At 39.0% G+C, this 27,621-nt stretch overlaps 2 protein-coding genes and 3 non-coding genes across 5 annotated transcripts; all 5 read left to right on the plus strand.

The window, feature by feature from the left end:
• The first annotated feature begins 10,447 nt into the window (after nt 1–10,447).
• rpl17 (ribosomal protein L17) lies at nt 10,448–16,166 on the plus strand. Its single transcript, XM_062972563.1, has 7 exons — nt 10,448–10,587; nt 12,345–12,397; nt 12,486–12,526; nt 13,082–13,216; nt 14,245–14,343; nt 15,175–15,366; nt 16,079–16,166. The coding sequence occupies exons 2-7, from the start codon at nt 12,358–12,360 to the stop codon at nt 16,124–16,126; spliced, it is 555 nt and encodes a 184-aa protein (XP_062828633.1). The 5' UTR covers nt 10,448–10,587; nt 12,345–12,357; the 3' UTR covers nt 16,127–16,166.
• LOC134297244 (small nucleolar RNA SNORD58) lies at nt 12,920–12,987 on the plus strand. The gene has a single exon (XR_010003973.1). It is a non-coding gene; the product is annotated as a small nucleolar RNA SNORD58 (small nucleolar RNA).
• On the plus strand, nt 14,009–14,075 carry LOC134297242 (small nucleolar RNA SNORD58). The gene has a single exon (XR_010003971.1). It is a non-coding gene; the product is annotated as a small nucleolar RNA SNORD58 (small nucleolar RNA).
• Nucleotides 14,813–14,878, plus strand: LOC134297243 (small nucleolar RNA SNORD58). The gene has a single exon (XR_010003972.1). It is a non-coding gene; the product is annotated as a small nucleolar RNA SNORD58 (small nucleolar RNA).
• Nucleotides 16,167–19,670: 3,504 nt separating the features above from the next.
• Nucleotides 19,671–25,069, plus strand: c2h18orf32 (chromosome 2 C18orf32 homolog). Its single transcript, XM_062972564.1, has 3 exons — nt 19,671–19,806; nt 22,637–22,869; nt 24,602–25,069. Exons 2-3 carry the CDS (start codon nt 22,675–22,677, stop codon nt 24,674–24,676), a joined length of 270 nt encoding a protein of 89 aa, XP_062828634.1. The 5' UTR covers nt 19,671–19,806; nt 22,637–22,674; the 3' UTR covers nt 24,677–25,069.
• The last annotated feature ends 2,552 nt before the right edge of the window (nt 25,070–27,621 follow it).

Genomic DNA, 27,621 nt, shown 5'->3' on the forward strand with positions numbered 1-27,621 from the left:
TAGTACTGAGGCACTGCAGTTGAAGTGGTTTCAAACTGCATTAATTCTAAGTGCAGATGCATCCTAAGAGGGCCATAGCAAACCTCCATGATAGGTCTGCCTTAGGGTTACTCAGTAGCATTTTCAGAAGAATACAACATCAGTTGATACCATCAGAGGGAATGACACCAAAATGATTGTCTATCAAATGTTTATGCTGTTTTTCTGGAGAAATATATCATTTCAATTAAACGTTAGGTATAACCACCTTTTTTGTGGTTTATATAAATCAACAAGGCTTAAACTCTGTGCTTTTTCATATCAGGAGTGACTTGAGAAACTGGTGCGAGAGAATTGGCCATCTGCAAAGACGTTGCCCAGATGTTTCGATGTTTTGTCATCCTTGTGGGAGGCTTCTCTGATGTCCCCGCATGAGGAGCTGGAGCTGACAGAGGAAGCTCACCCTCGCTGTTCCCGGATTTGAACCAGCAACCTTCAGGTCAGAAATTCAACCTTCAAGTCAGCAGTCCTGCCGGCACAAGGGTTTAACCCTTTGCACCACCTGGGGCTCCTCTGTGATTATTTACTTTTTGAACCTTCCAACGCACTCTGGTTAAGATCTGTTATTATTATCTCACTGCAATGCTACTTGGAATCATGTGGATCCATCTATGTGCACTATAATACCTGATTTTGTCAATTTTTCTGGTGTTTTAGCTACAATATTATGGCATGGTCTGGTATGGGAGGAGGTCCGTGCAGATGACATTATGCACTATGCATATTATCACCTCAGTTGGGTTCCTATAAGTTGGAAATTACTTTAAGACACACACAAATAAATAAATAACAAAATGAGCTACAATACTGGATTGAGATGAGGTCCTGGTAATTTATCCCGTTTCAGAAATGGAATTGTGGACTGTCAATGCAAATGTTTTCTTGCTGATCCATTCATTTTCCATGTAGGTTTTTAATTCTTCCTCTTGGAAGCACTATTTTGGAAGTATGAGATTTGGAAAGTGGGAAAAGACCGATATTCCTGTCAATATGTTTGTTTCAATCTCCTTTCCCAAACATGTTGCCTTATACAACTTTGCATTTGAGGAAGTAAATCTAAATCTATGAAAGCTATCAGTCAGTCTCAAAGCTGCTACAACAAGACCCCTTTGCAAACTGATATTCCAGACTTACGATTATGGCTTTGAATTCTATCTTTGTGCATAGTTTTCTTTCCAAAACTTTGTAATTAAATAGGGCGGACCTAGTTCGCCCCATGAAAATTGTCTTAATTTTGTTAAAATATTAATGATATTCACACAATGAGTCATAGTGATGAGTAGGTATGCTCTCATCATAATAATTAGAATATAAGCTTGTTGAATATAAGCAGTTCAGAATGTATCCTTCACAAGCTGAAGATAATACAGATGACATTTCAGGCAGATATCGCACTCAGAAATGAAGTACTTCCCCACTGCATTGATATAGAGTGCAAATCCAATAGAATAGGGCCATTGAATCAATTCAAGACTGTTAGTTTGATAGATAGGGCGCCCCTTCTCAATGCACAGTTATTAAAGCACATTGATTCTACGTTTACTGCCATGGTTCCATCTTATGGAATCTAAATGTAGAATTCTCTGCCAAAGAGTCCTGGTGCCTAGATCAAATTTCACCACTGGCAAGATGGGATAGTGGCCAATGTGCTTCCTGGCAGAATCTTAACAATTTGAATATTTTCTGGTAAATACTACATGTTTCCTGTTAGTTCTGTCAAAGGATGACAGGAAGGACCCAATGCATAGCTATAGGGAACAACGTCAATTTTCTTTTTAACCTACCCAAGTAAGAATTGTGCTTCCCAATGAATATTTCCTTCACTCCCCAAATTTCTGGCATTGCAAAGGGCATGGTTCCAAAAATTATTTACATGTGAGCCTCTTCTATTTGCTGTGTTCATATTTCCTTGGGAACTTTCTTGTCTCTTTTATCTGGATGCCTAAACTGTATTTCTAGATGCTCAGCTGAAGATATTGATTGGCATCTGGGGCTGAAGGAACCCAGAAAGTGGCCTGTAAGATCCTGTAGAGCTTGGCTCAGTCCCCCATGCTGTTTAATATATACAGTAGGTTCTTGGTAACTGGTTACCGAACCCTCTGTAGGTACCAGAAATCATGGATGCGTAAGTCACCATGATACTTCAATGTATGCAGGAACAAGTCCTGGTGGCCAAGAACATGGTGATTGGCCTTACTCCCTTCCCATCTGGGGATGAAGGAACCCAGAAAGTGGCCTATAAGATCTTGCAGAGCTTGACTCAGCCCCCCATGCAGTTTAACATATACAGTAGGTCCTTGGTAACTGGTTCCAGAACCCCCTGTAGATACCAGAAATCATGGATGCGTAAGTCACCATGATACTTATTCCCTTGTCCATGGTTTGTTCCTGATGGTGACTGTACACCAGATTGCTTCCTCAATGTTACAAACTTCTTTGTTTTAATTGGCAGCCTCTTCCTGATGATTCTGTAGGATCAATTCGCCTTCTGTTCTATCCAAATCTCTGATGTGTTGAAGAGTCTCAGCATGTAGTTGCAGTGCATTCACCCTCTTTCCCTGGAGAGTCATCAATTGGAACTATTTGCAAGTGTAGTCAGTGACGTTTTCTGGCAGGAAGACAAATGTTGTACACACATTGCAGAACACAACGACAGATCCTTCTTCCTCCATCCCTGCAGTTCATTTTTTCACCCATTTCAAGTTGTAATAATTCTTACTAATATGACTGCTCCTTGGAAAATGAGTTCTTAAGACTGTGGAAGCAATCATACAGAACTAATGGCTTTACCTCCAAGCAGTTTGGTGACTCAACAGAAGTTTGACACTCTTAAAAAACCATATCCTTATTTTGGGACAGCACATGTCTCAACAACAAAGAATATTAAAACAAACAAAGAAGTAACATTAAATGCTCCGAGTATAATTGGGTACAAGATGCCATTGTTCCCATGTTGCACATCCAGAAGAATTCTGCAAATTGAGGACAGAAATACTTTCTGTTGTGTTTCGTGGAAAGAAGGCAAACAAGGCTTGTTTTAACAAAGTATGTTGGATATTGGTCCTAGGAAAAGTGTGTACGTATACTGCTGCTATTACCTATTCCCCTGACATATTATGCAACCACAAAGGTTGCAATGAGAGTGTCCTTGCATCCCATGGCAAATATTATACCTTACTTGATGATGTGTTCCCTGTGTTTCTAGGAAACAGGAATTTGAAGGATTTAAAGCTTTTCAGCATTTTATTGGTAGAAACCCTAAATATTACGTGGTCTGGGAGTGTGCCTGTGCTGGTATTTGCAGATGTTGTCTTGCTTCTCCAGATTTACTCTCTTAACAGTTTAAGTACAATAAATATTGAAAATGTTATCTGATGAAGTGATCATTCCATATGTTGTCGAAGGCTTTCATGGCCAGGATCACAGGGTTGTTGTGTGTCTTTCGGGCTGTGTGGCCATGTTCCAGAAGCATTCTCTCCTGACGTTTCGCCCACATCTATGGCAGGCATCCTCAGAGGTTGTGAGGTATGGAGAAAACTTTTCTCCATACCTCACAACCTCTGAGGATGCCTGCCATAGATGTGGGTGAAACGTCAGGAGAGAATGCTTCTGGAACATGGCCACACAGCCCGAAAGACACACAACAACCCCGATCATTCCATAGTTTTTTGTTCGTTTGTTTTTTCGTGTCAGAAGTGACTTGAGAAACTGCAAGTTGCATCATTCCATAGTATAGAACCTTTAATGTATGATTAATTATATCTGCTAAACAATTCAAAGCTAGATTGCTTACGATTTCTGATAAAGTTTCAATCACTGATGTCTGTCTTTGTATGAGTGCATCTGTACTGTATAATGAATGAAGTTTGACACCACTTTAACTGCCGTGGCTCACTGCTATGGAATCACGGGAGTTGTAGATTTACAAAGTCTTATTGCCTTCTCTGCCAAAGAGTGCTGGTGTCTCACCAAACTACAACTCACAGTGCCCCATAGCATTGAGCAATAGCAGTTAAAGTAGTTTCAAACTGTATTTATTCTACGGTGTAATGTACCCTCAGAGAGCTAAGGCAGGGCTCTGTGAAAACATTTGGTTTCCAATAGGTAAAGGTTTCCCCTGACGTTAAGTCCAGTCATGTCTGACTCTGGGGGTTGGTGCTCATCTCCATTTCTAAGCCGAAGAGCCGATGATGTCCGTAGACACCTCCAAGGTCATGTGGCCGGCATGATTGCATGGAGCGCCGTTACCTTCCCGCCGGAGCGGTACCTATTGATCTACTCACATTGGCATGTTTTTGAACTGCTAGGTTGGCAGAAGCTGGAGCTAACAGTGGCTGCTCACACCGCTCCCCGAGTTTGAACCTGGGACCTTTCGGTCTGCAAGTTCAGCAGCTGAGTGCTTTAACACACTTCGCCATCGGGGCTCCAATAGCTCCAATATTGGTTTCCGATAGCTCCAACTATAATCTGGCAAGGAAAGAGAAATACAATGAAGCCTCAAAACTATGTTTGCCCAACGATGACTGCTGTAAGTACATATGGAAATAAATTGCACATCACAAGAATGACATGGGCCTGATCTACATTGCCATATAATGCAGTTTGAAACTGCAATATAAGCATCTACACTGGTCATGTAGTGCAGTTTCAAACTGCGTTATATGGCAGTGTAGATTGAGCCTTAAGCCTCCAGTATCTCCTTTGAAGGAAACTCAAATCCAGAGTTCAGACATGGAGTTTTCATTGAATAGATAGGGAACTAGGATTCAAATATGGAGCAATGAGAACTCTGGATATTCAAGCAGTTAGGAAGAGTGTATGAGTGACTTTCCAGAGAAAAAGCCTGAATCATTCACAAGTGATAAGAAAGTACAGTAGAGTCTCACTTATCCAACACTTACTTATCCAATGTTCTGGATTATCCAACGCATTTTTGTAGTCAGTGTTTTCAATGCATTGTGATATTTTGGTGCTAAATTCTTAAATTCAGTAATTACTACACAGCATTAATGTCTAATGAACTACTTTTTCTGTCAAATTTGTTGTATAACATGATGTTTTGGTGCTTAATTTGTAAAACCATAACCTATTTTGATGTTTAATAGGCTTTTTCTTAATCTCTCTTTATTATCCAACATATTCACTTATCCAACGTTCTGCTGGCCCATTTATGTTGGATAAGTGAGACTCTACTGTAGTAGTAAATGTACTGTGTTTACACACAAGCCTTGGTTATGCCACACCTAGCCCAGGAAAAAAAGAAAACATATATACTAGTTGACATTTAGTATGGTTGATAATTAACTTGCATTAGCTAATACATATGTTTATGCCAGTCAGGACTGAACCTCAAGGCTATGCTTTTTACAAATACTTTTACGTCAGATGAACCCCCTATGAAGTCAGTGGAATTCAAGGTTCATGAGCAAAGGTTTATTTAGCAATGCAGCTTTGCTTCTGGTACTGTATAAAAATTGACAAAAGGTGGGGTCAAACATGGGGATGGAAATTAGATCTGGAAATGTAACTATTATTTTAAAATAATAATTGATAGTTTACTTATGCAAATCATTTCAACTGTGTTGCCGCAAATTGCACTGGAATTCACTACCCATAAGCAATAAAAGGACGGATGTCATGATAGAAGCACACATACTGATTTTTAAAACATGTATTTAGGCTGACATAAAATAATCTATTAACCCAAAATCAGATTTCAGGAGTTTTGGAGAAAAACACTCAGCTCCTTTGAATAAGCACTGACAAACAACTGGATCCACACCGTGGTTAACCTAGGCTCCTTCTACAATGACATATAAAATCCAGATTATCTGCTTTGAACTGGATTGTATGGCACTGTAGACTCATATAATCCAGTTTAAAGGAGATAATGTGGACCATCTGCTTTAACAATCCAGATTATATGGCAGTGTAAAAGGAGCATTAGGGTCCATCTATACTCTAGATTTAATACAGTTTGATACCATTTTAACTACCATGGCTCAGTGCTATGGAATCCTGGGATTTGTAGTTTTACAAAGTCTTTAGCCTTCTCTGTCAAATAGTTCTGGTGCCCTACCAAACTCCAACTCCAGCTATTATCATTTCTTATGTGTTCAGTTGTTCTAGACCTAAAAAAAAAAGGTTTGCGAAAATAAAAATAATACATTTTTAGAATTGCCAAAATGCAGCACTTAGATATGAAATGCACAAAGTCTGTAAAGTGAAGACATGCAGGCAACCAAATGGGATTGCAATGTGTATTTGAAAAGCACCACTGACGCAAAGCACCTTAAAGTGAGGTGCACCTGTAATTCCTTTTTGTATTCCTGAAACAGTTCAGATATACAGTATAATAATTGCCAAAATGTTAGGAGTTTAGCAAACAGCTCCATCTGGTGGCTCATTTCTTTCTCTCTAATATTGATTCTTTGCAACCAGAGTCTCTTGGAGATCTCTCATCAATCAGGTTGCCAAAAATTGAAGCCGGCTTGATGGCACATAGGTAAAGGTAAAGGTTTTTTCCTGATGTTGAGTGCTCATCTCCATTTCTAAGCCGAAGAGCCAGTGTTGTCCGTAGACACTTCCAAGGGCATGTGGCCGGCATGACTGCATGGAGCGCCGTTACCTTCCCACCGAAACGGTACCTATTGATCTACTCACTTTTGCATGTTTTCGAACTGCTAGGTTGGCAGGAGCTGGGGCTAAGAGCGGGCACTCATTCCGCTCCCGGGATTTGAACCTGGCACCTTTTGGTCCGCAAGTTCAGCAGCTCAGCGCTTTAACACACTGGGCCACCGGGGGGCCCTTGATGGTACATAAGAGCAACCAATTTGCCAGATAGAACTAATATGGTAATGATTTTAAAGCTAATATTTCTACTAATATTTCAAAGTTTATTATTTATAATAGCATATATAGATACACACACATACCAGTATGTGTGTACTGTATATCTATATCTATGTACATACATGTGACGGCGCGAGTGGCGCCATCTATATGTGGATCTGTAAGTTGCAAGATTTGAATTGTGTCATTCCTGATTTTGCCTTTACCCTGTAAATGTAGTTGGATTGGTTATTTATATCTGTCAATCAATGTTGTTTGCACCTGTTATATTGCTCACCCAGCTCAACTGTTTGACTCCACCTCTTATTTATTTATTTATTTCCAATATTTCTACCCCGCCCTTCTCCCCAAGGGGACTCAGGGCGGCTTACACAACTGGCAGGATCAATACCAGTATATCAAAATACAATAAAATAATACAACAGTTAAAATACTTAAATAACATAATAAAATACAATATATAAAAGATTTAACACAGTGCAACACCGAACATATATGCCAGTCATCCCTCCGACCTTGTGCAAGAGCCTTAATCCAATCAATGTCAACGCTGAGTTCATTAATTAAACGCTTGCGCACATAGCCAGGTCTTCAGCTTCTTTCTAAACCCCAGAAGGGATGGAGCCTGCCGGATGTCACTGGGGAGGGAGTAGGACAGTGTTTCCTCCTTTTCATTCCACCAGCAAGCTGTCTATCGGATGGACGTGAGAGAGAGACTTGGCACTAAAAGCCCTTTAAAAGTTACCTCTCAGCACCAATTCTGAGGTTCTTACCCTTGGGACTTACACTTCATGTTCAGGGCCACCTGAACGACGTTGAGGAGTCTCAAGCGCCTTCACATCAGTCCTTTGGCAACAGAGGAAGACTGTCTTCAGACATAGGTCATTGGACTGAGGCTGAGTTTGCTCCGGCATTCACAGCCAGAGAAAGAGGGAACTGGAAAAGCTCCACGGACTTAAAACAATCAAAGACTGTAATGTATATTTTCTTTTACCCCCTTTGTGAACAATAAACCCAGCTTTCCAGTTATCTACAGTGTTTTGGTCTTTGGGAGTTCCAGTTTCCCTAAAGGAGGGCAAGAAGCAATCCCCTGGGGAAAGAGATCCCCCTCTTTCACTAAGAGTTATAGCCCCAGGCGCGACGGCACAATACATATATACACACATATACATACATATACAGATACACACACACATACATACATATACTGACATACACACGCCAGTATATATGATGTTTTATATATGGTCTCCTTTACACTGCCATATAATCCAGATTATCAAATCAGACAATCCACAATAGCTACCTTGAACTGGATTATGAGTCTACACTGCCATATAATCCAGTGCAAGGCAGATAATCTGGATTAAATGGCAGTGCAGAAGGGGCCTATGATTCCCCTTGTCCTAATCTAACATTTTAAATGCTCTGTTGTAGAGCTTTCCAAGCATTGTGTTGGTGACACACCTTTTTAGACATGCATCATTTTGCGACACAATAATTCCGTTTTTACAAACAAAGCAGAGATTAAACCAACCCCTTATAAGAGATACGGACGCATACATAAATGGTAATAAGGGAATGTTCAGGGGCACAACCTTTCTCATGAAATCTTTTCATGTATATATTTTAAAATTAATGATTTGTAAGATAATTGCATACATGTCCAAGGTTTTTGTCATTTCTCATCATGTTTGCACGACACACCTACACGCTGTAACGTTGTGACACACAGTTTAGAAAGCTCTGTTTATTGTCCTTAAAACATTCTCTATTTCCAGGGTGATATTCCTGATTGGTTGCTGTAATATCTCCTTGAATGTTTTGTATGTGTTGTTGTTTATAAATTGCATTATTATTATTATTATTATTATTATTGCAACATGATGGGACTAGTACTCTGGCGCCCCATCTAAACTGCCATATATAATCCAGATTATCTGCTTTGAACTGGATTATATTAGTCTATACTCAATGACACATAATCCAATTCAAAACAGATAATCTGGATTCAGAAACTGGGTTATATGGCAGTGTAGATGGGGCCTGGGTGACCTTGGCAAATCACACTTTCTCAGCCTCAAACCCCATCTACACTATTATGTAATCTGGTTTCTAGAGATATATGGTTCATGTTGCAGCTAAATTTATATCATTTAGAAGATGTTAAATTAACTAGACAATTAAAACCACTAGTTAAGAAAGTGAAAGTCATTAGGTTTCTTGTTCCTTTAATTCTAGTGTAGTTGTTTCAGTTTTGTGTTCTTGTCCTATGTGTTTGTTGCATTTTATATGTCTTGTATTGTTTGTTTATCTTTTTCCTTAAGTGCTGTTTTTACGTATACAAAACCTTTTTGTGTCTCTGTGTTAATAAAAATATTTATCAAAGATAGAAACAAAAATTAACAGCAAACAACGAAAGTACATTATGCTTAATGGGAAAAAGAAACATGAGAAAATAAAGGCTTTCTTTCCTTGGGTTGCTGTGAGTTTTCCAGGCTGTATGGCCATGTTCCAGAAGCATTCTCTCCTGACGTTTCACCCACAACTATAACAGGCATCCTCAGAGGTAGTGAGATCTGCTGGAAACTAAGCAAGTGGGGTTTATATATTTGAGGAATAATGTCCAGGGTGGGAGAAATAACTCTTGTCTGTTTAAAGCAAGTGTGAATGTTGCAATTGGCCAGATTGATTAGCACTGAATGGCCTCACAGTTTCAAAGCCTGGCTGATTCCTGCTTGGAGGATCCTTTGTTGGGAGGTGTTAGCTGGCCATGATTGTGGGAATCTGCCAGGTTTTAATCTGCAAGGTTTATACAGTAGTCTCTCACTTATCCAACATAAACGGGCTGGCAGAACATTGGATAAGCGAAAATGTTGGATAATAAGGAGGGATTAAGAAAAAAGCCTATTAAACATAAAATTACATGATTTTACAAATTAAGCACCAAAACATCATGTTTTACAACAAATTGACAGAAAACACAGTTCAATACACAGTAATGTTATGTACAGTAGAATCTCACTTATCCAACACTCGCTTATCCAACGTTCTGGATTATCCAACACATTTCTGTAGTCAATGTTTTCAATGCATTGTGATATTTTGGTGCTAAATGTAATGCTATGTAGTAATTACTGTATTTATGAATTTAGCACCAAAATATCACGATATATTGAAAACATTGACTCCAAAAATGCGTTGGATAATCCAGAATGTTGGATAAGTGAGACTCTACTGTAGTCTAAGTTAGTCTACTACTAAGACTGTGTTGGATAATACAGAACATTGGATAAGTGAAGCTTGGATAAGTGAGACTCTACCTTATATTTGTGGAATAATGTCCAGGGTGGGAGAAAGAACTCTTGTTTGTTTGAGGCAAGTATGAACATTGCAATTGATCACCTTGATTAGCACTGAATAGCCTTTCAGCTCCAAAGTTTGGCTGCTTCCTACCTGGGGGAATCCTTTGTTGGGAGGCTTTGTCATAATGTCTGCGTTTCTCTCAGAAAATGAACTTCGCGCACGGTGCCTTGGCCATTTTCTTCGTTTCCTCCCCGATGACGCAACTTCATCCAGGTCCCTTACCACCAAAATCACGTTCCTGAGCTTCTTCTCGCGAGAAGTCTAGAGTTGCAAACTTCCTCCCAGGAGCCTTTGCTGTTCCTTTTCCCCGGCGGTAGTGGGAGGCCGAAGGTAAGCACCGTGGGCCTTGGCTGCTATCCGTCGCTGTGCGCCGCCATCCTGCTCTCGGGATCCCGGGGATTGTTCCTAATGGAGGCGGAAGGCTTCTGGGCACTCGATGGCGGCAGTATTTCCGTGTTTTGAGGAAGCCTTTAAGGAGAGAACGGGGCGGATGGAGAAGCGGGGGGTAGAGCCGAGGAAAACATGGCGGATGCCGCAAGGGAAGAGAGGGTCTGAATGCCCGGATGTACAAGGCATTCTATTGGGGGGAGGAGGAGGATGAAATGCACAGGGATAGGACTGCTGCCTCCTGGCTTGCAAGCAGCCCAAGCCTCGCTTATCCAAGCTTCTGGATTATCCAAGCCATTTTTGTAGTCAATGTTTTAATATATCGTGATATTTTGGTGCTAAATCCGTAAATACAGTAATTACGACATAACATTACTGTGTATTGAACTCCTTTTTCTGTCAAATTTGTTGTATAACGTGATGTTTTGGTGCTTAATTTGTAAAATCATAACCTCATTTGATGTTTAATAGGCTTATCCTTCCTTATTATCCAAGATATTCGCTTATCCAACATTCTACCGGCCCATTTATTTATTTGCAACATTTATACCCCGCCCTTGTCACCCGAGGGGACTCAGGGCGGCTTGGATAAGTGAGACTCTACTGTATTATGTATTGCATGCTGTCTATTACTGTTGTAAACTGCCCTGAGTCCCTTCTGGGAGATAGGGTGGTATATAAATAAGGAATTATTATTATTATTATCATTATGTGAAAGGGCCTGAGGAGTCTTGAGTATACTACAGCAGAGTCTCACTTATCCAACATAAACGGGCCGGCAGAACATTGGATAAGCGACAATGTTGGATAATAAGGAGGGATTAAGAAAAAAACCTATTAAACATCAAATTACATTATGATTTTGCAAATTAAGCACCAAAAGCATCATGTTTTACAACAAATTGACAGAAAAAGCAGTTCAATACATAGTAATGTTATGTAGTAATAACTGTATTTACGAATTTAGCACCAAAACATTGCAACATTTACTACAAAAACATTGACTACTAAAAGGCAGACTGCGTTGGATAATACAGAACATTGGATAAATGAAGTTTGGATAAGTGAGACTACTGTATAAGCATAAGTCAGTCGCGTGAGACGGCATCTAGAGAAGGCAAGGCAATTCTAGGCTTCATCAATAGGACTATAATGGATCAAGGAAAATTTTTAACAAGAGTCTAGGGCCCCTTCCACACAACTGAATAAAATCCCAAATTATCTGCATTGAACTAGAATATATGGCAGTGTGGACTCAGATAACCCAGTTCAAAGCAGATATTGTGGGATTGTCTGCCTTGATATTCTGTGTTATATGGCTGTGTGGAAGAGCCCTCTGTCAGAAGTGATTTGATTTGATTGTGTACTGGGTTATCTGAGTCCACACTGCCATATGATGCAGTTCAATGTAAACTTTATATAGCTCTGTAGAAGGACCTCAGATATTCCAGCTCAAAGCAGATAATGTGGATTCTCTGCCTTAATATTTTGGGTTATATGGTTGTATGAAAGGGCCCCAAGTCAACCTTTTAATCCTATACACATGAATTGTTAAGAAATTTGTATTCTGAAAAGCTTTATAAAATAATAAGACGCTGCATTGATAACATTCTTACGATTCGTTGGGATAAAGTCATAAAAACACAGGTAACTTGTTCCTACAACTCTCTTAAATATTTCTCTTTCTACCTTTTCCCTAGGTAGGCTTCGAAAATGGTCCGCTACTCGCTTGATCCAGAGAATCCCACAAAATGTAAGTATTTCCTCATATTCAGTCAGAAGAGTCGTGACCAAACAATTGAGCTCTTTGTTTATATTGTTTTCTTTCAATTTTTCCTTAGCATGCAAATCAAGGGGTTCCAACCTTCGTGTTCACTTCAAGGTATGTGAAATCTAACTTTCAATCTCCCACCTCAAAATTAATGGATTGGGGTCGAAACAATTTTTAAAGTGCGTTGAGACTTGTGCCCAATCTACAAGCTATCTCATTATGTTCTATTTGAACTCTTAAGATGCTGTGGTTCTAGGTTTCTTGTCCACCTTTATCATATTGTAAGCCACATTTTGTTTTGTATTTGTAAGGCAATATGGATGTGAAGAAATACTTGAAGAAATATTGCAGGATCAGGAAACACAATTATGTATGAACCTTTGCAGAATTCTATCTGTAAGGTTTTTTTTGGTTTGGTCAGATGGCTTGTTAATTTTTTAATAACTGATGCAGTTTTGGGCATCAGTGAGTTACAAATTCAGTGCCAGGAGGACTGTTTCATAACTGCAATGATGACCAGCTTAGGACACCTTTGGAATCCTCATGAAAACAGCTAAGTGATTCTGAGCAGTTACTTCCCCTTGGGACTTTATCAGAGTATGACTTCCCTTGGTTTTAGAGTTTGCTTGATTAAAAATATATGCAATCTCCTTTCTCCCACTTTAGAACACGCGTGAGACTGCTCAGGCTATCAAGGGTATGCACATCCGTAAAGCTACCAAATATTTGAAGGATGTGACTCTGAAGAAGCAGTGTGTTCCCTTCCGTCGTTACAATGGTGGGGTTGGCAGATGTGCCCAGGTATACAATTGGGTTTATTGGATTTACCAGTTGGATTGTTGGATTTCTTCTTGGGGAAAATGCTGACAACAGTCACTGGCATTGTGAGGCAAATACTGTACCTCAAAGGGATAAAACCTTTGTCATGATGAAGACATTGATTGGGAAAGGAATAATGGTAACATGAACTGGAAAACGGGTGGTTATTGATTGTTGGCTGTGATTAGAAATAAAATGTAGCTTTGTAAAGTCACAAGGGGTTATGTATTGAGTGTAGATTAGTCAGTTGCAAGATGGCAAACAAATGAAACGCACAATTGTAATACTCAGTGCGCACCTCCATGTCCAAAGCCAATGTATATCTGCATGTGAAATGCTCTGTTGTACCACATGTGCAATGGCACCACATACTCATCTCTACGCCCACAGCCTTCAGTTGAATACAAATATCCCATGGCCAAAAGAGGAGGATGAGTATAAACAAACTTAAACATAAATCACTAATAGAATGCCATCTAGTGTGTCAAATATTGAAGCCATAATAAGTTACCCATTGTGAATGGCTTCAATGGCCCTGATAGTAAGAGATGTGATAAATGCCTGAAGTTCGTAAAAGTATGTGGTTGCAGAGGAGAAGTGTATTCACTGCTCAGTGTGCTAGTACTAGTTTGTTCATACTAGAAATGTCAAAGTAAAATATAGTTGTGTGCACACTGAACTGTTATTCCCATTGTTTGGTTTGCTGGGTACATATGTGATATAATTTCATTACTTCTGTATCTGTCATGTTCTCATGCACATGCATGATTCAGGTTGCTGTGATGACTTTCTTAGGACACCTTTGGATTAACCATGAAAAGAATGTTTAGGTCTGAGCAGCCTGTATAACCATATAGAGCAGGCATGGGCAGACTTCGGTCCTCCAGGTGTTTTGGACTTCAACTCCCACAATTCCTAACAACTGGAAGTTGTTTGCCCATGCCTGCTATGGAGTAAGCATATGGACACTTGTTTGGAAGATGGCTCACATCAAACTCTTTGTTTTATAGGCCAAGCAGTGGGGCTGGACACAGGGGCGCTGGCCTAAAAAGAGTGCAGAGTTCCTCCTGCACATGCTCAAAAATGCAGAGAGCAATGCTGAGCTCAAGGTACAATTAAACGCATGTTGGCACACTTGGAAATTTGTTCAACAGATGCTACCATTTATCTTTAGTTCTGTGGTTCCTCTGAACATTGGCTTGTATTAATCGTGGGTCTGGCTGATAGGAGAAAGAAAGGATAGTCTTAACTCAAAAGTATTGTATGTCTAGAAGCGTGGTGCCTGATAAAATAATGGCTAGTTTTGGTACTTAAGCAAAGAATGTTGGTGATTAAACTAGGAGCTTTCTGAATTTGTGCTGCTCTTGCCAAGCTGTGGAGCTTCCTTAATTTTTGCTAAGGTGGGGCAAATAGAACAAAATTGAATGGATCAAAACCATGTTGAACAGGCAACAAAAAAGGGCAGTTCACTCTTAAGAGGGGTTTTTGGGAGATAAGAGTATGAAAGCAGGGGTTATAGAAGATGCAGAGGGTTAACCAAATTCATGAGCAGGATTAGTAACCTTTAATGGTCTTCAGTGGCAATGATGACTATCTTAGGACACCTTTGGAATCACCATGAAACAAATGCAAATTCTGAGCCACTGTTCACATTTCTAATTTAAAATACTTGCCATTTGTACATCAGTTGTACTATTCCGTGTGCTCTTTATGATTTGAAGCGCTTTGTTTAATTTTGTTACGAATGTGACTAGTTAAGTCCATGTTCATACCTGTTTATATATATTTAGCTGTATTCTTGCTTTAAATTATAGACCATTGCAAGTCCTAAGAAGTATAGAATACTTAGACTCGGTTATGGGAAGGACTGTAAACTGGAAAAGTTACAGTGCTTTGTTCCTGGAGATGTAATGAGAATTTCTGCAACTGTTTCTCCATAGGGTCTGGATGTAGATTCTCTGGTTATTGAACACATTCAGGTTAACAAAGCTCCCAAAATGCGCAGGCGGACGTACAGGGCTCATGGCCGCATCAATCCCTACATGAGTTCTCCCTGCCATATTGAAATGATCTTGACGGAAAAGGAACAGATTGTCCCGAAACCGGAAGAGGAAGTTGCTCAAAAGAAGAAGGTATTGAAATTGTTGGCATTTCTGCTCAGGGAGTCTTATCAGAGTGTAAATACAAAGTGGTCTTTTGACATGATTAAAACCAGATTGATCCTCTCCCCCCCCCCCCCCCCGAAAAAAGTAATAAAAATCAGTCTAATTAATCTGTTCCGTCCAATGTATTTTTCTCGGAACTGTTAAATGATCCTTGCTTCCAAGTATTTTCCCCTTTATGAAGTGCAGTACGAGCAATACTTAAATGGCAAGGGACACTATTCCAGTCCATAGACACAGTTATTATGCAAACTTTAATTGAAACTGGCATTCAGGTTTTCTCATTTTAATACATACCTAACAGTTAAAACAAGAGATTTTACTCTGTAAAGTTTTTAGTTTTTCTCTGTTGCAATATTTATCTCTCCCCACTAGACACAATGAGTCAGTCCCACTTTGAAACATTGTATACTGATTAATTTTTTGGGTTTACCTACAGGTTGACTCACTGTTCAGTGATTAATTCAGTGGGTCTGTTAATAGTTGGGAATAAAAGAATTCTATGACCTGAAAAGCTCACTCTTATTATAAATGGCAAAATACATTTTTGTGATTATTATTTCTCATATTCTTCCAGACCAATGGAATATATTGTGTTGTGAAAGTACTTGATATTTTTGTAATTTTACATGCTGTTTGTAGTGAACAAACACTGATGAATTGCTTTTTCCTTTTTCCCCAGATATCTCAAAAGAAACTGAAAAAGCAGAAACTGATGGCTCGGGAATAAATATTCATTTAACAAACACAAATAAAATTTGTGAACTTCACATTTGTTTTCTGTTTTATTTTAGAACATAATTATGCAATTACCACTATATTTTTTCTGATTCTATATTGTAGATTTTTAAATGGCATTCTAAAATATGCAAAACTCTTTTAAATGCTTTTTGTGGCATTTTCTACTTGTCATGGTGTTACAGGTACATACTGCATTTCCACATGGCTCTCCAATTCATTGTGAATTAAGTAGTGTTATAAAACTATTTTCCTGCTTGCTGAGTATGGGTTTATAATATGTGTGTGGACTAGTCAAATGTCAGTTGGCCATCCGTTGTGACAGCTTATTTGATTGGTCAGGTGCTAACAAATATATTTTTAAACCAGGAATGTCACAGTGGTTTTTCAGCCTTATTATTTGCATGTGCTGTATGAAAAGGGAGCCTTCTCTAATGTGAGAAATGTGGATTAGACACGTCTTGTAAAAGGCAAAGCATAATTTGCTGTTGAATCCGAATGCCATAGACTATGATTTGACATTTTGGTTTGAGGAGAAACTATGGTTTCAGCAAATGGTAGTTCACCCCATTCAGATACAGGCCCCTTCTACACTGTCATATAAAATCCAGATTATCTATTAAACTGGTTTATATGGCAGTGTAGACTCATAATCGGGTTCAAAGCAGACAATGTAGATTATCTGCTTTGATAATCTGGATTATATGGCAGCGTAGAAGGGGCCACAGTGTTGAATTGGCTATGCTGACATTAAAATCACAGGTGTATAATTCAGCCTCCTGTACAGGGAAAGTGGAAATGGCTAAGACAGATATTTACTCCTTGACATCACACCACAGCATTTTATTTATGCTTGTATAGTTGGCAGATTTTCCTTTTCATCATAGTGTCACTTATTAGCAAGGATACGCTTAAGGACAGATCCTAACCCCTATAACTACTTCTTCCAGGGGATTTCAGGTATGCATTTTGTACTGGTTGTCTGCTACATGCCCCAAAGGAGAAGATAGGCAGTGGTGATGAAGACTTCTGTCCTTTAATATGTGACTGGATTCAGGGTGCAAAAAATGTGTTCCTTGTGTTGGATAAAACTAACAAGGAACTCATTAATATTTTCATTCATACAAAGTAATGATCTTAAAAGGAATAATAATGCCATACATTAAACGCCATTGAGTTCGATACAGCCTTTTATTCCACCAAAGGGAATGATCTGTAGAGAGTGTTCTTAGAATGGACCACACAATCATTAAAGGCCCTTCTACATTGCCATATACAGTAGAGTCTCACTTATCCAACATAAACGGGCCGGCAGAATGTTGGATAAGCGAATATGTTGGATAATAAGGAGGCACTAAGGAAAAGCCTATTAAACATCAAATTAGGTTATGATTTTACAAATTAAGCACCAAAACATCATGTTATACAACAAATTTGACAGAAAAAGTAGTTCAATACTCAGTAATGCTATGTAGTAATTACTGTATTTACGAATTTAGCACCAAAATATCATGATGTATTGAAAACATTGACTACAAAAATGCGTTGGATAATCCAGAACGTTGGATAAGCGAGTGTTGGATAAGTGAGACTCTACTGTAATCCAATTCAAAGCAGATAATTGGATTTTATATGGCAGTGGGGCCTTTGTTTTGCTGATTCAACCATGCCCAGAATAACACTTTATGTTATGGTTTATTGCCCCTTCTGTTATCATAAAGATATCTCCCTCCTCTTCCAGGAGGACTTCCACTGAATTATTCAGTAATACAGCTCATGCTTTTTAAGTACTTGGCAATATTCTCATCAAGTCAATGAACCAATTTTTTTTTGCCAATAAAATGGCAAAGCTTAAAAGCAGTAAAACCAGTCACATATGCATACATTTGATACTAAGTCCAAACAATCACATTAAAAGGGCTTGTTTTCTACTTTTATTAGTTCTATTATAAATAAACAAGGCAAGTGGGACTTGTATATCTGTGGAAAGTCTACATAGGGATCACCAAACACAGCATTGCCCAAGCACAAATCAAGAAACATGAAAGGCACTGCAGACTAATTTAACCAGAGAAGTCAGCCATAGCAGAGCACCTGATGAACCAACCTGGACACAGTATATTATTTGAAAACAGAAATGCTAGACCACTCTAACAATTACCGTGTCAGACTACACAGAGAAGCCACTGAAATCCACAAGCATGTGGACAATTTCAACAGAAAGGAGAAAACTGAAAATAAACAAAATCTGGCCACCAGTATTTAAAAAAACTCTAAAATCAGGACAATAATTTTTTTAAAAAACAACTCTCAGAAGACAGGGGAATTCCAGAAAAACAATCAGGGCCAGCTAACACCTCCCAACAAAGGATTTCCCCAGGCAGGAAGAATCCAAACTTTGAAGCTGCAAGGCCATTAAATGCTAATCAAGGTGGCCAATTGCACCATTCACACCTGCTTCAAACAGACAAGAGTTGGGTTGATGTGAGTTTTCCAGGCTGTATGGCCATGTTTCAGAAGCATTCTCTCCTGACATTTCGCACACATCTATGGCAAGCATCCTCAGAGGTTGTTGAGGTCTGTTGGAAACTAGGCAAGTGGGGTTTATCTATCTGTGGAAGGTCCAGGGTGGGAGAAAAATTGTCTGTTGAAGACCAGTGTTCAAGAATTCTTTCTCCCACTGTGCAAGGAAACCGATGAAACCATTGATCATATCCTCAGCTGCTGTAAGAAAATCGCACAGACAGACTACAAACAGAGGCACAACTACGTGGCCCAAATGATCCATTGGAACTTATGCCTCAAGTACCACCTCCCAGCAGCAAAGAACTGGTGGGATCACAAACCTGCAAAAGTATTGGAGAATGAGCACGCAAAGATACTGTGGGACTTCCGAATCCTGACTGACAAAAGTTCTGGAACACAACACACCAGACATCACAGTTGTGGGAAAGAAAAAGGTTTGGATCATTGATGTTGCCATCCCAGGTGACAGTCGCATTGAAGAAAAACAACAGGAAAAACTCAGCCGCTATCAGGACCTCAAGATTGAACTTCAAAGACTCTGGCAGAAACCAGTGCAGGTGGTCCCAGTGGTGATGGGCACACTGGGTGCCGTGCCAAAAGATCTCAGCCGGCATTTGGAAACAATAGACATTGACAAAATTACGATCTGCCAACTGCAAAAGGCCACCCTGCTGGGATCTGCACGCATCATCCGAAAATACATCACACAGTCCTAGACACTTGGGAAGTGTTCGACTTGTGATTTTGTGATATGAAATCCAGCATATCTATCTTGTTTGCTGTGTCATAATATAATAATAATAATAATAATAATAATAATAATAATTTGCTCAAGCCATTCAGCAAAGCAGGTGCCATGCAGTGAGGACCAAGAGGAAGTCTAAAGCCCCCTCCATAAACTGCAAACCCCAGCATTCTATATCAGCTAAAGTGGAATGTGATGAGATAGGAACCATGTGACTAGGCTGCCTCTAGTGTCATGGCTGCCTCCAAAGAAATGGGCGAGGCCTTTGCTTTCTGTTACGTCACGGCCTTCCCGGCTTTCCTATTGGCGCTCATACGTTGACGCATGTTTCTCCACCCGGAAATGGAAGCCTTTCTGTCTGCTGCCATTGGGATTCAGGCAGGATTGAGAGGTCCTTGCAGGTGAGTGGGGCTGCTGGGCTGGGAGGTGAGTGAAAGGCCCTGTGGATGATGGGAGGACTCAGTAGCTGATGGGCTGAGTGTTTTCCTTGAATATTTTCCCTGGGAAGACAAGATCAGATAGTTAATTATTAACCTGTGTTGTTATGTTCCAATCATTACTGTTTTTGTGTTATACATTCTTGGCCTCACTGCATTAGAAAGCTTTTGTTTAGACATGCTGTCTGTTCTGACATCAGCTAATAATGTAATAATATATAATATATATCAATATAATTATTATATACTATGTAACAATAAATGTATATTATCTATTACATGTAATATTACTAGTAATTTTGCAGTATAGTACAATATAGTAATATGTAATATGACTATGTGCTATGCTAATAATATAATATATTATATTTACATACAATATTGATAGTAACACTATAATGTAATACAATATAATACAGTAGAGTCTCACTTATCCAAGCTAAACGGGCCGGCAGAAGCTTGGATAAGCAAATATCTTGGACAATAAGGAGGGATGAAGGAAAAGCCTATTAAACATCAAATTAGGTTATGATTTTACAAATTAAGCACCAAAACATCATGTTTAACAACAAATTTGACAGAAAAAGTAGTTCAATACACATAAATGTTATGTTGTAATTACTGTATTTATGAATTTAGCACCAAAATATCACAATATATTGAAAACATTGACTACAAAAATGGCTTGGATAATCCAGAGGCTTGGATAAGCGAGGCTTGGATAAGTGAGACTCTACTGTACTACTAATAATACAATATTGTAACATATAATAATATTGTAATTTAGTAATACTAATATATTAAATGTAATCACTACTGATAATATATAATTATATACTGTGTTTTACGACTAATAATATATAATGTTTAACTGTGTTTTACGACTGTTTTACTGCATTTTGTATTATATACGGCATCCAATTCTGCCATTGTGTGAATACTGTTTAATTATTGTATATTTGTATATTTTAAGTTGTAATGTTTTTGATTGTGAGACGCTTTGAGTCTCTGTATGGAGAGATACTATTAATATTATATATTATATTGTACTATATCATAAGTTGCAGTATATATATTATATTACAATATTATTATTATATATAATATATTAGTATTATTACATTACTGTGTTATTATTTCTATATGCTATTATATTGTATATAATAGTAATTACACTTTATTTATACCCTGCCAACAAGGGACTCGGAGCGGCTTACAGTCATAAAAACATAGTAGATAACATAAAACATAAGTAACATCTCAAATTGTAAAAGAATCACAAAATTAACACAATACAACCGCCACATCAACAGACAATTATTATATAAAACAATTTGAACAACATTTAGGGTTTGAACCATTACACTAATGAAGATAAGTCAAACATTAAGATAAAATTAAACATAGCATCATTAGAAATCAATAGTTAACATTCGTAAAATTAATTCAAAACACTATGTGACACTCCTGGCTCATTCTTTAAAATGTTTTTCTTTAAAAGCCTGCCTGATTTTGAAGCTTTTAAAGAGAGACTGGGTGGCCATCTGTTAGGACTGCTTTCATTGTGGTTGGGATCAGTAGAAGTTTTCACGCTTGGTTGCAGTACATTTAAAACTTACGACATACACACATATATACGACATGCAAACATACATTTAAAATCTACAACATACAAAAATTAAGATGGGCAGGACTTTACATCACAAAACTTTGCAGCAACGGTAATGCAGAGTGGCCTGCAGTTGAAAAAGCCTCCAGAGCTGTTTGAAGATAATTATTAATTTGCTAGTTTATTTGTTGAATTTTGGTGCCCTCGGTGACACAGTAGGTTAAACCGCTGAGCTGCTGAACTTGCCAATCAAAAGGTTGGCAGTTCGAATCTTGGGAGTGGTGGTAAGCTCCCGCTGTTAGCCCCAGCTTCTGCCAACCTAGCAGTTCGAAAGCATGCAAATATGAGTATATTAATAGGTACCGCTCAGGCAGGAAGGTAATGGCACTCCATGCAGTCATGTCGACCACAAGACCTTGGACGTGTCTACGGACAACGCCGGCTCTTCGGCTTAGAAATAGAGATGAGCACCACTCCCCAGAGTTGGATGCGACTAGACTTAATGTCAGGGGGAAACCTTTACCTTTTTTGTTGAATTTATATCATGCATTTCTCCCAAGATTGCATTCAAGGTAATTCCTTTAGGAATATTTGGTATAGCAGAGTAGAATGCAGCGTAGTATGAGCTTCTGATAGGAAACAGGAGCAAAAATATGCAGCATGCCCTGGTAAGATTTTAAAATGGTTGAAAGGTAATATATCTTATATAAAAGAGTATTAGATCAAAGAAAAGTTACCTAACTTTGGTACAAGAGCCTCTTAATGCGGACTCTCGTGTCTATGTGTAAGAGAAGCCTTATAGTGCTTCCTTCTCAAAAAAAGGTAATAAAATGCTAAAGATTTTTAGGAAGAAGGAGAAAGTGACCTCTAAATGCAGGCATGGAGCAAAAACAGTGTGAGCTGTATTGATTTAGGAGACAGAGGTGAAAACAAGAGAGCAGACATTCACCACAGGCTCCCCTGTGTCACCTATAGCTCTCTATATGAGTTTTGATGCTGCGTCACTTCTAGGCTGTCCTCAAACTTTCAATTTAAAAAGACAGGAAAAGGTGTTAGCAGAGGGAGCAGAGATTATGTCAAGCAGATCCTGGTAGCTCTTCACCCTCAGAGGCAAAAACGACGTCTTCATGGAGTGTGCTGCAACTGGATGTGTTCAGGATGTACTAACTGTGTCATTATGTCTAGTCTTCCAGCCCTCTTCTGACGCAGAGCCCGAAAGCGCCATGGTGTGCATTCCCTGCATCGTCATTCCAGTTCTGCTGTGGGTCTACAAACGATTCCTTGAGCCCTATCTCTACCCCATCATCTCACCGTTCATCAAGCGCTTTTGGTCCACGAAAGCAGTACGGGAAGTACCCAAAGAGGACCAAAAGACAGCCATGTACGAATCCTCTACGAATGAGTCCGAAATGTCTGAAGTAAGCATTTGCTAAGCAAAATGTGTGGTAAAACAAGCTAGTCATGTTGTGTTGGTAACCAAAGACATTTCCAGAGAACTAAATGCTACCTTTGTTGTACGTTACTCACCTGATCACAGGGCTGCTATAGCTGGTACTCTGTTTTGCATTAGGCAGCTGTAGCCATGAATTCCCAGGAGTGGAATTTTCTGTCCTACAGTAACAGAAAGAAAACACATCAGTTGTTTTTCAAGCTAGTTTAGAAATATGTCAGGACTTTGCTGTCTGGTGGTTTTTCAACCAGGGGAGTTCCTACCGATAATCTGAAATATTTCCCGTGTTATGGTTTAATCCTATGTTCAGGTGGGCTATGAGAAAGTCCCTTGGAACATGATGAAGTAAACAGACTTTTTTCCTTTCAAGCATATCCTTAGTTGGATATGCAGTATAGAAGCAGACAGAATTTTAAATTATGACTCCCTTCACTTCAAAAAGGAAGAAATAACAGGCTTTTGCTTTTATTCTCTAGGTGTAATAATAGTGTGTGGGGCCTTTTTATCTGTGCCTTTTAGGACTTTTGTAAATAAGAGGCAGAGTCAAGTAATGCAGTGGTTTTTGCATTGAACGCTCACTCTAGAGCAGTGTTCTCAACCACTTTGTGGGTCCCCAGGTGTTTTGGCCTACAATTCCCAGAAATCCCAGGCAGTTTACCAGCTGTTTGGATTTCTGGAAGCTGAAGGCCAAAACATCTGGGGACCCACAGGTTGAGAACCACTGCTCTAGAGAACAGGGTGTGAATTACCAATAAGTCATGGAAATCTATTGGGTAATCTTGGGAAAGTCACATGCTCTCAGCCTCAGAGGACGGCAAGGGCAATCCCCTTTTCGGACATATCCTATCAAGAAAACTTGTGATAGGTTCCCTTTAGGGCCATCATAAATCGGAAAGTGACTTGAAGACTCACAGCAAGGAAAAGTTAGAGGCAATGCAGTCAGCCCTTCACGTTTGCTGGGGTTAGAAAAAGGAAGCCTTCCGAGTTACAAGGGACTGGGCAAGGAATCACCAAAGTGACAGTTTGTGTTAAGGATCCTCGTGAAAGTGAAAAATTGCAAATTAAGAAATTGCTATTATTTTTATCTGAGAGAATGCCCCTCTAGCAATCCCTAGGTCGTCTAGCAAGACTGTTTAACTTCCGCTGGAAATTGAACCAGTAATTCAACTGCAATCATGGAAGATGTTTTTAATGAATGGCCAAATACGACCGCTACTCTGTATCATGGCTGCTTAGTAGCAGGTTCTTGTGGCTTGCTTTGTAGAGTCATTTATTTATTTATTTATTTGTAGAAAGAGTTCGGTGTGTTTTTTGAGAGTTTAATATCTATTTAGTGACTGATGTGCTAACAAGGCTGCCATCAAATTATACAACAAAGCATGTATAATTAAGCAGTAGCAAACTCCTCTACCTGGTTTGGACTTCAACTCCCAGAAGTCCAATGCAATTGTGCGAGTTTTCCAAACATCTAGATAGCCAAAGTATCACCACTTCGATACAACTTAATCAATTGTTTCAGACACTGGGATGTATATAAAAATCTGCAAGGCTGGGTGAGCAGGACATGGGCCATGCCCAATCCAAGGATAACATCCTTTGGTGCAACAAGGTGGCTTTTTGAATCCATTGTCACATTTTCTTCAAGTTGAAAGCATTAATCCGAATAGGTAAACCATGTCTTTTTCCTCCCTCTGTTTCAGATTGAAAGCAATGGCATTGCAAATGGATTTGCTGGAAGTGACCCGACTGAGATACCTGATAAAAAGACGGATTGAAATAAAGATATGCTGTGGAATTGTGGCTCCTATAAGCAACGAACTAACAATCCTGTTCCTGTTTGGAAATGTCATTGCACTTTGTATCAGACTGTGTATGCACACACCTAGGGTGACTTTAAATTATTTTCACTATAACTGAGGAGAGGTTTTGCTTTTGTCTTGCTATTCTTGACACCCAGAACTGGTAGAGGTTTTAGCATTATGTTTAATTAACACTGTTATCACCAAACCTGCAACTTGTTTCAATATTTTTTCCAGGAATTCTACTTCGACCAACTGCTCACTTTTACATAATTTTTCTTTAAAAAGTTAAAGTTCTTATATGCTGTACTTGAACAGAGCAGCCGTGTTGATATTGAGATATAAATAATAAATATTTGTAGTAGTTTACTCAGTGTTCTTACTTGTATGCTTTCGGAACTGCTCAGCGGGGTTTTAGAGATTGTTTCACAATGTTATTAAGCAAACTTTGTGTGATTAGACATTGAGGGGACAGCTTTCCTGATACCATCTTTTTACCCCCATTAAGCTTTCGGTTCATATCAGGGATTCTATCTTGGGTGGGGAGAGAATGTAAGTAAAAATAAATTATATCTGTGTGTAAACCAATACTCTTTTCTTGCCAATGCTAGTATGGAGTCCAAACAATCCCAGATGCAATCCTCTAATTTTGCTTGTACACTAGCAAACCTTCTTAATAAAAGATGTGTTTTTATGGGAATGGGTTTCGCTCTTAGTCTGTTCATAGAATAGAAGCTTGTGAATTTAAAATTAGGTCTTAATATTTTCAGTGATCATACAAGAGCTGTTATACAACAGCTAAATTTCCTTGTGCTGTAAAAGCAAAGGGGAAACAATAATTCTATTATATAAGTGCCTTCTTTTAAAAGAGCTTCCTAAAGAGGCTTTCACTGTTCTTTCTGATTCCATTAAAGTAAAGGTAAAAATTTTCCCCTGACATTAAATCTAGTCGTGTCCGACTCTAGGGGTTGGTGCTCATCTCCATTTCTAAGCCGAAGAGCTGGCGTTGTCCATTGACACGTCCAAGGTCATGACTGCATAGAGTTCCGTTACGATCCTGCCAGACTGGTATCTATTGATCTACACACATTTTCATGTTTTTGAACTGCTAGCTTGTCAAAAGCTGGGGCTAACAACGGGAGCTCACCCCACTCTCCAGATTCAAACCACCGACCTTTCGCCAGCAAGTTCAGCAGCTCAACGGTTTAACCCACTGCACCACCAGGTGCTCCAGTAAACCCTGGTTCAAATTCTCACCCAGCTTTGAATTATCGATGACTTCTTAGTCTGAGTTGTTTTGAATGTTAATTCGTTTCTCATAGAACAGTTGAAGGGAAGATTTCTCAGTGAAATCAACAATTAAAGAGCCAAGCATGAAGTGTGCGAATGTGTGCAGAATATGGCCCTCCAGGTGTTGAATTGCAGCTCCCAGCATTCCTCACCATTGGCTATGCTTGTAAAGTTTGCCTAGAATTGGAGGTGAACATCTGGTGTGTCGCATAATTCCCATCTGTGCTGAAGAGGCCCCTGATTTGGCATAAGGTTGTGCAAGAGACATCAGATTTCTGATTCATTTGCAGCTAAGGCTTATTTAGGTAGTTATCCGGGTAAAGTTTACAAATGTTTGCTTTACTGTCTTCAGTCTTAGCATGAAAAGGTAGGTCCTAAATGTACATCCTCCGAATGAAAGTTCTTTGAAGTGGAATCTGTTTATTTGATAACATGTCACACCAATGCAGTAGTGAAGTCTCTTGTTGCATATCACATCTTAGGCTGCACAGATACAAAAGGGTGAATGTTGGCTCAGATTTAAATAATTATTCTGATTGTAAAGTTCTTTTTTCTAGCCTGGTTGTGAGTACATTATGCCTCCCTTATTGGCATTCCCAGGCTTCATGTGGATACATTTTTAAAAACTCTTGTGCTGACTGGACTCCTGACCAAAAGGTAGGCGATTTGAATCTGTGAGACGGGGTGAGCTCCTGTCTGTCAGCCCTAGCTTCCCATGCGGGGAAATGAGAGAAGCCTCCCAGCAGGATGGTAACACATTTGGGTGTCCCCTGGGCAACATCTCTGCAGACAGCCAATTCTCTCACACTAGAGGCGACTTGCCTCAATTTGCTTCTGAAACGATTACAGTAGAGTCTCACTTATCCAACATAAACGGGCCGGCAGAATGTTGGATAGGCGAATATGACGGATAATAAGGAGGCATTCAGGAAAAGCCCATTAAACATCAAATTAGGTTATGATTTTACAAATTAAAACCAAAACATCATGTTATACAACAAATTTGACAGAAAAAGTAGTTCAATATGCAGTAATGCCATGTAGTAATTACTGTATTTACGAATTTAGCACCAAAATATCATGATGTATTGAAAACATTGACTACAAAAATGCGTTGGATAATCCAGAACGTTGGATAAGCGAGTCTTTGATAAGTGAGACTCTATTGTATGTGGATACACGAAACTGTGGATAATACTTAGATACTATTTTTAATGGGCTGAATGATGGAAAAACTGAAAAGTCGGTGTAGCTTTTCCAGAAATATCTAAGTGAATAAATAATCAGTGAAATTGTGGAAAACTTCCACAGATGTGGAGGTTATATTGTATGCATTGTGTAATTGATGTAAAGGTAACTTGTTTTCATCTAATATGGATTGAATGGCCACACTCACACAAAAAGTGGTTGTGCATCAGACAACTTGTCACAAAAGCCCTGCAACGCAATTGGAAGTGTTTAGTGACAAAAGATTATTTTAGTTTAATGACAGGTATCAAGAAGTCCTACAACCATTGTTGCTAATGGTGACAAATTGTGGGAACTGTCCTCAATTGTATTCTGATTAACTTACATATTTTGGGATGCAGACATAATTCAATCATGTTTCCTCTTTCACAAGTCTTTTTTTC

Source organism: Anolis carolinensis, chromosome 2 (assembly GCF_035594765.1).
Source record: "Anolis carolinensis isolate JA03-04 chromosome 2, rAnoCar3.1.pri, whole genome shotgun sequence".
NCBI lineage: Eukaryota > Metazoa > Chordata > Lepidosauria > Squamata > Dactyloidae > Anolis > Anolis carolinensis.

Coding starts and splice junctions, on each gene's coding strand:
- rpl17 (XM_062972563.1), top strand. CDS start 12,358: ATGGTCCGCTACTCGCTTGATCCAGAGAATCCCACAAAAT. Junction 13,217..14,244: donor GGGTTGGCAGATGTGCCCAG/GTATACAATTGG, acceptor TTTGTTTTATAG/GCCAAGCAGTGGGGCTGGAC. Junction 15,367..16,078: donor AAGTTGCTCAAAAGAAGAAG/GTATTGAAATTG, acceptor CTTTTTCCCCAG/ATATCTCAAAAGAAACTGAA.
- c2h18orf32 (XM_062972564.1), top strand. CDS start 22,675: ATGGTGTGCATTCCCTGCATCGTCATTCCAGTTCTGCTGTGGGTCTAC. Junction 22,870..24,601: donor ATGAGTCCGAAATGTCTGAA/GTAAGCATTTGC, acceptor CCTCTGTTTCAG/ATTGAAAGCAATGGCATTGC.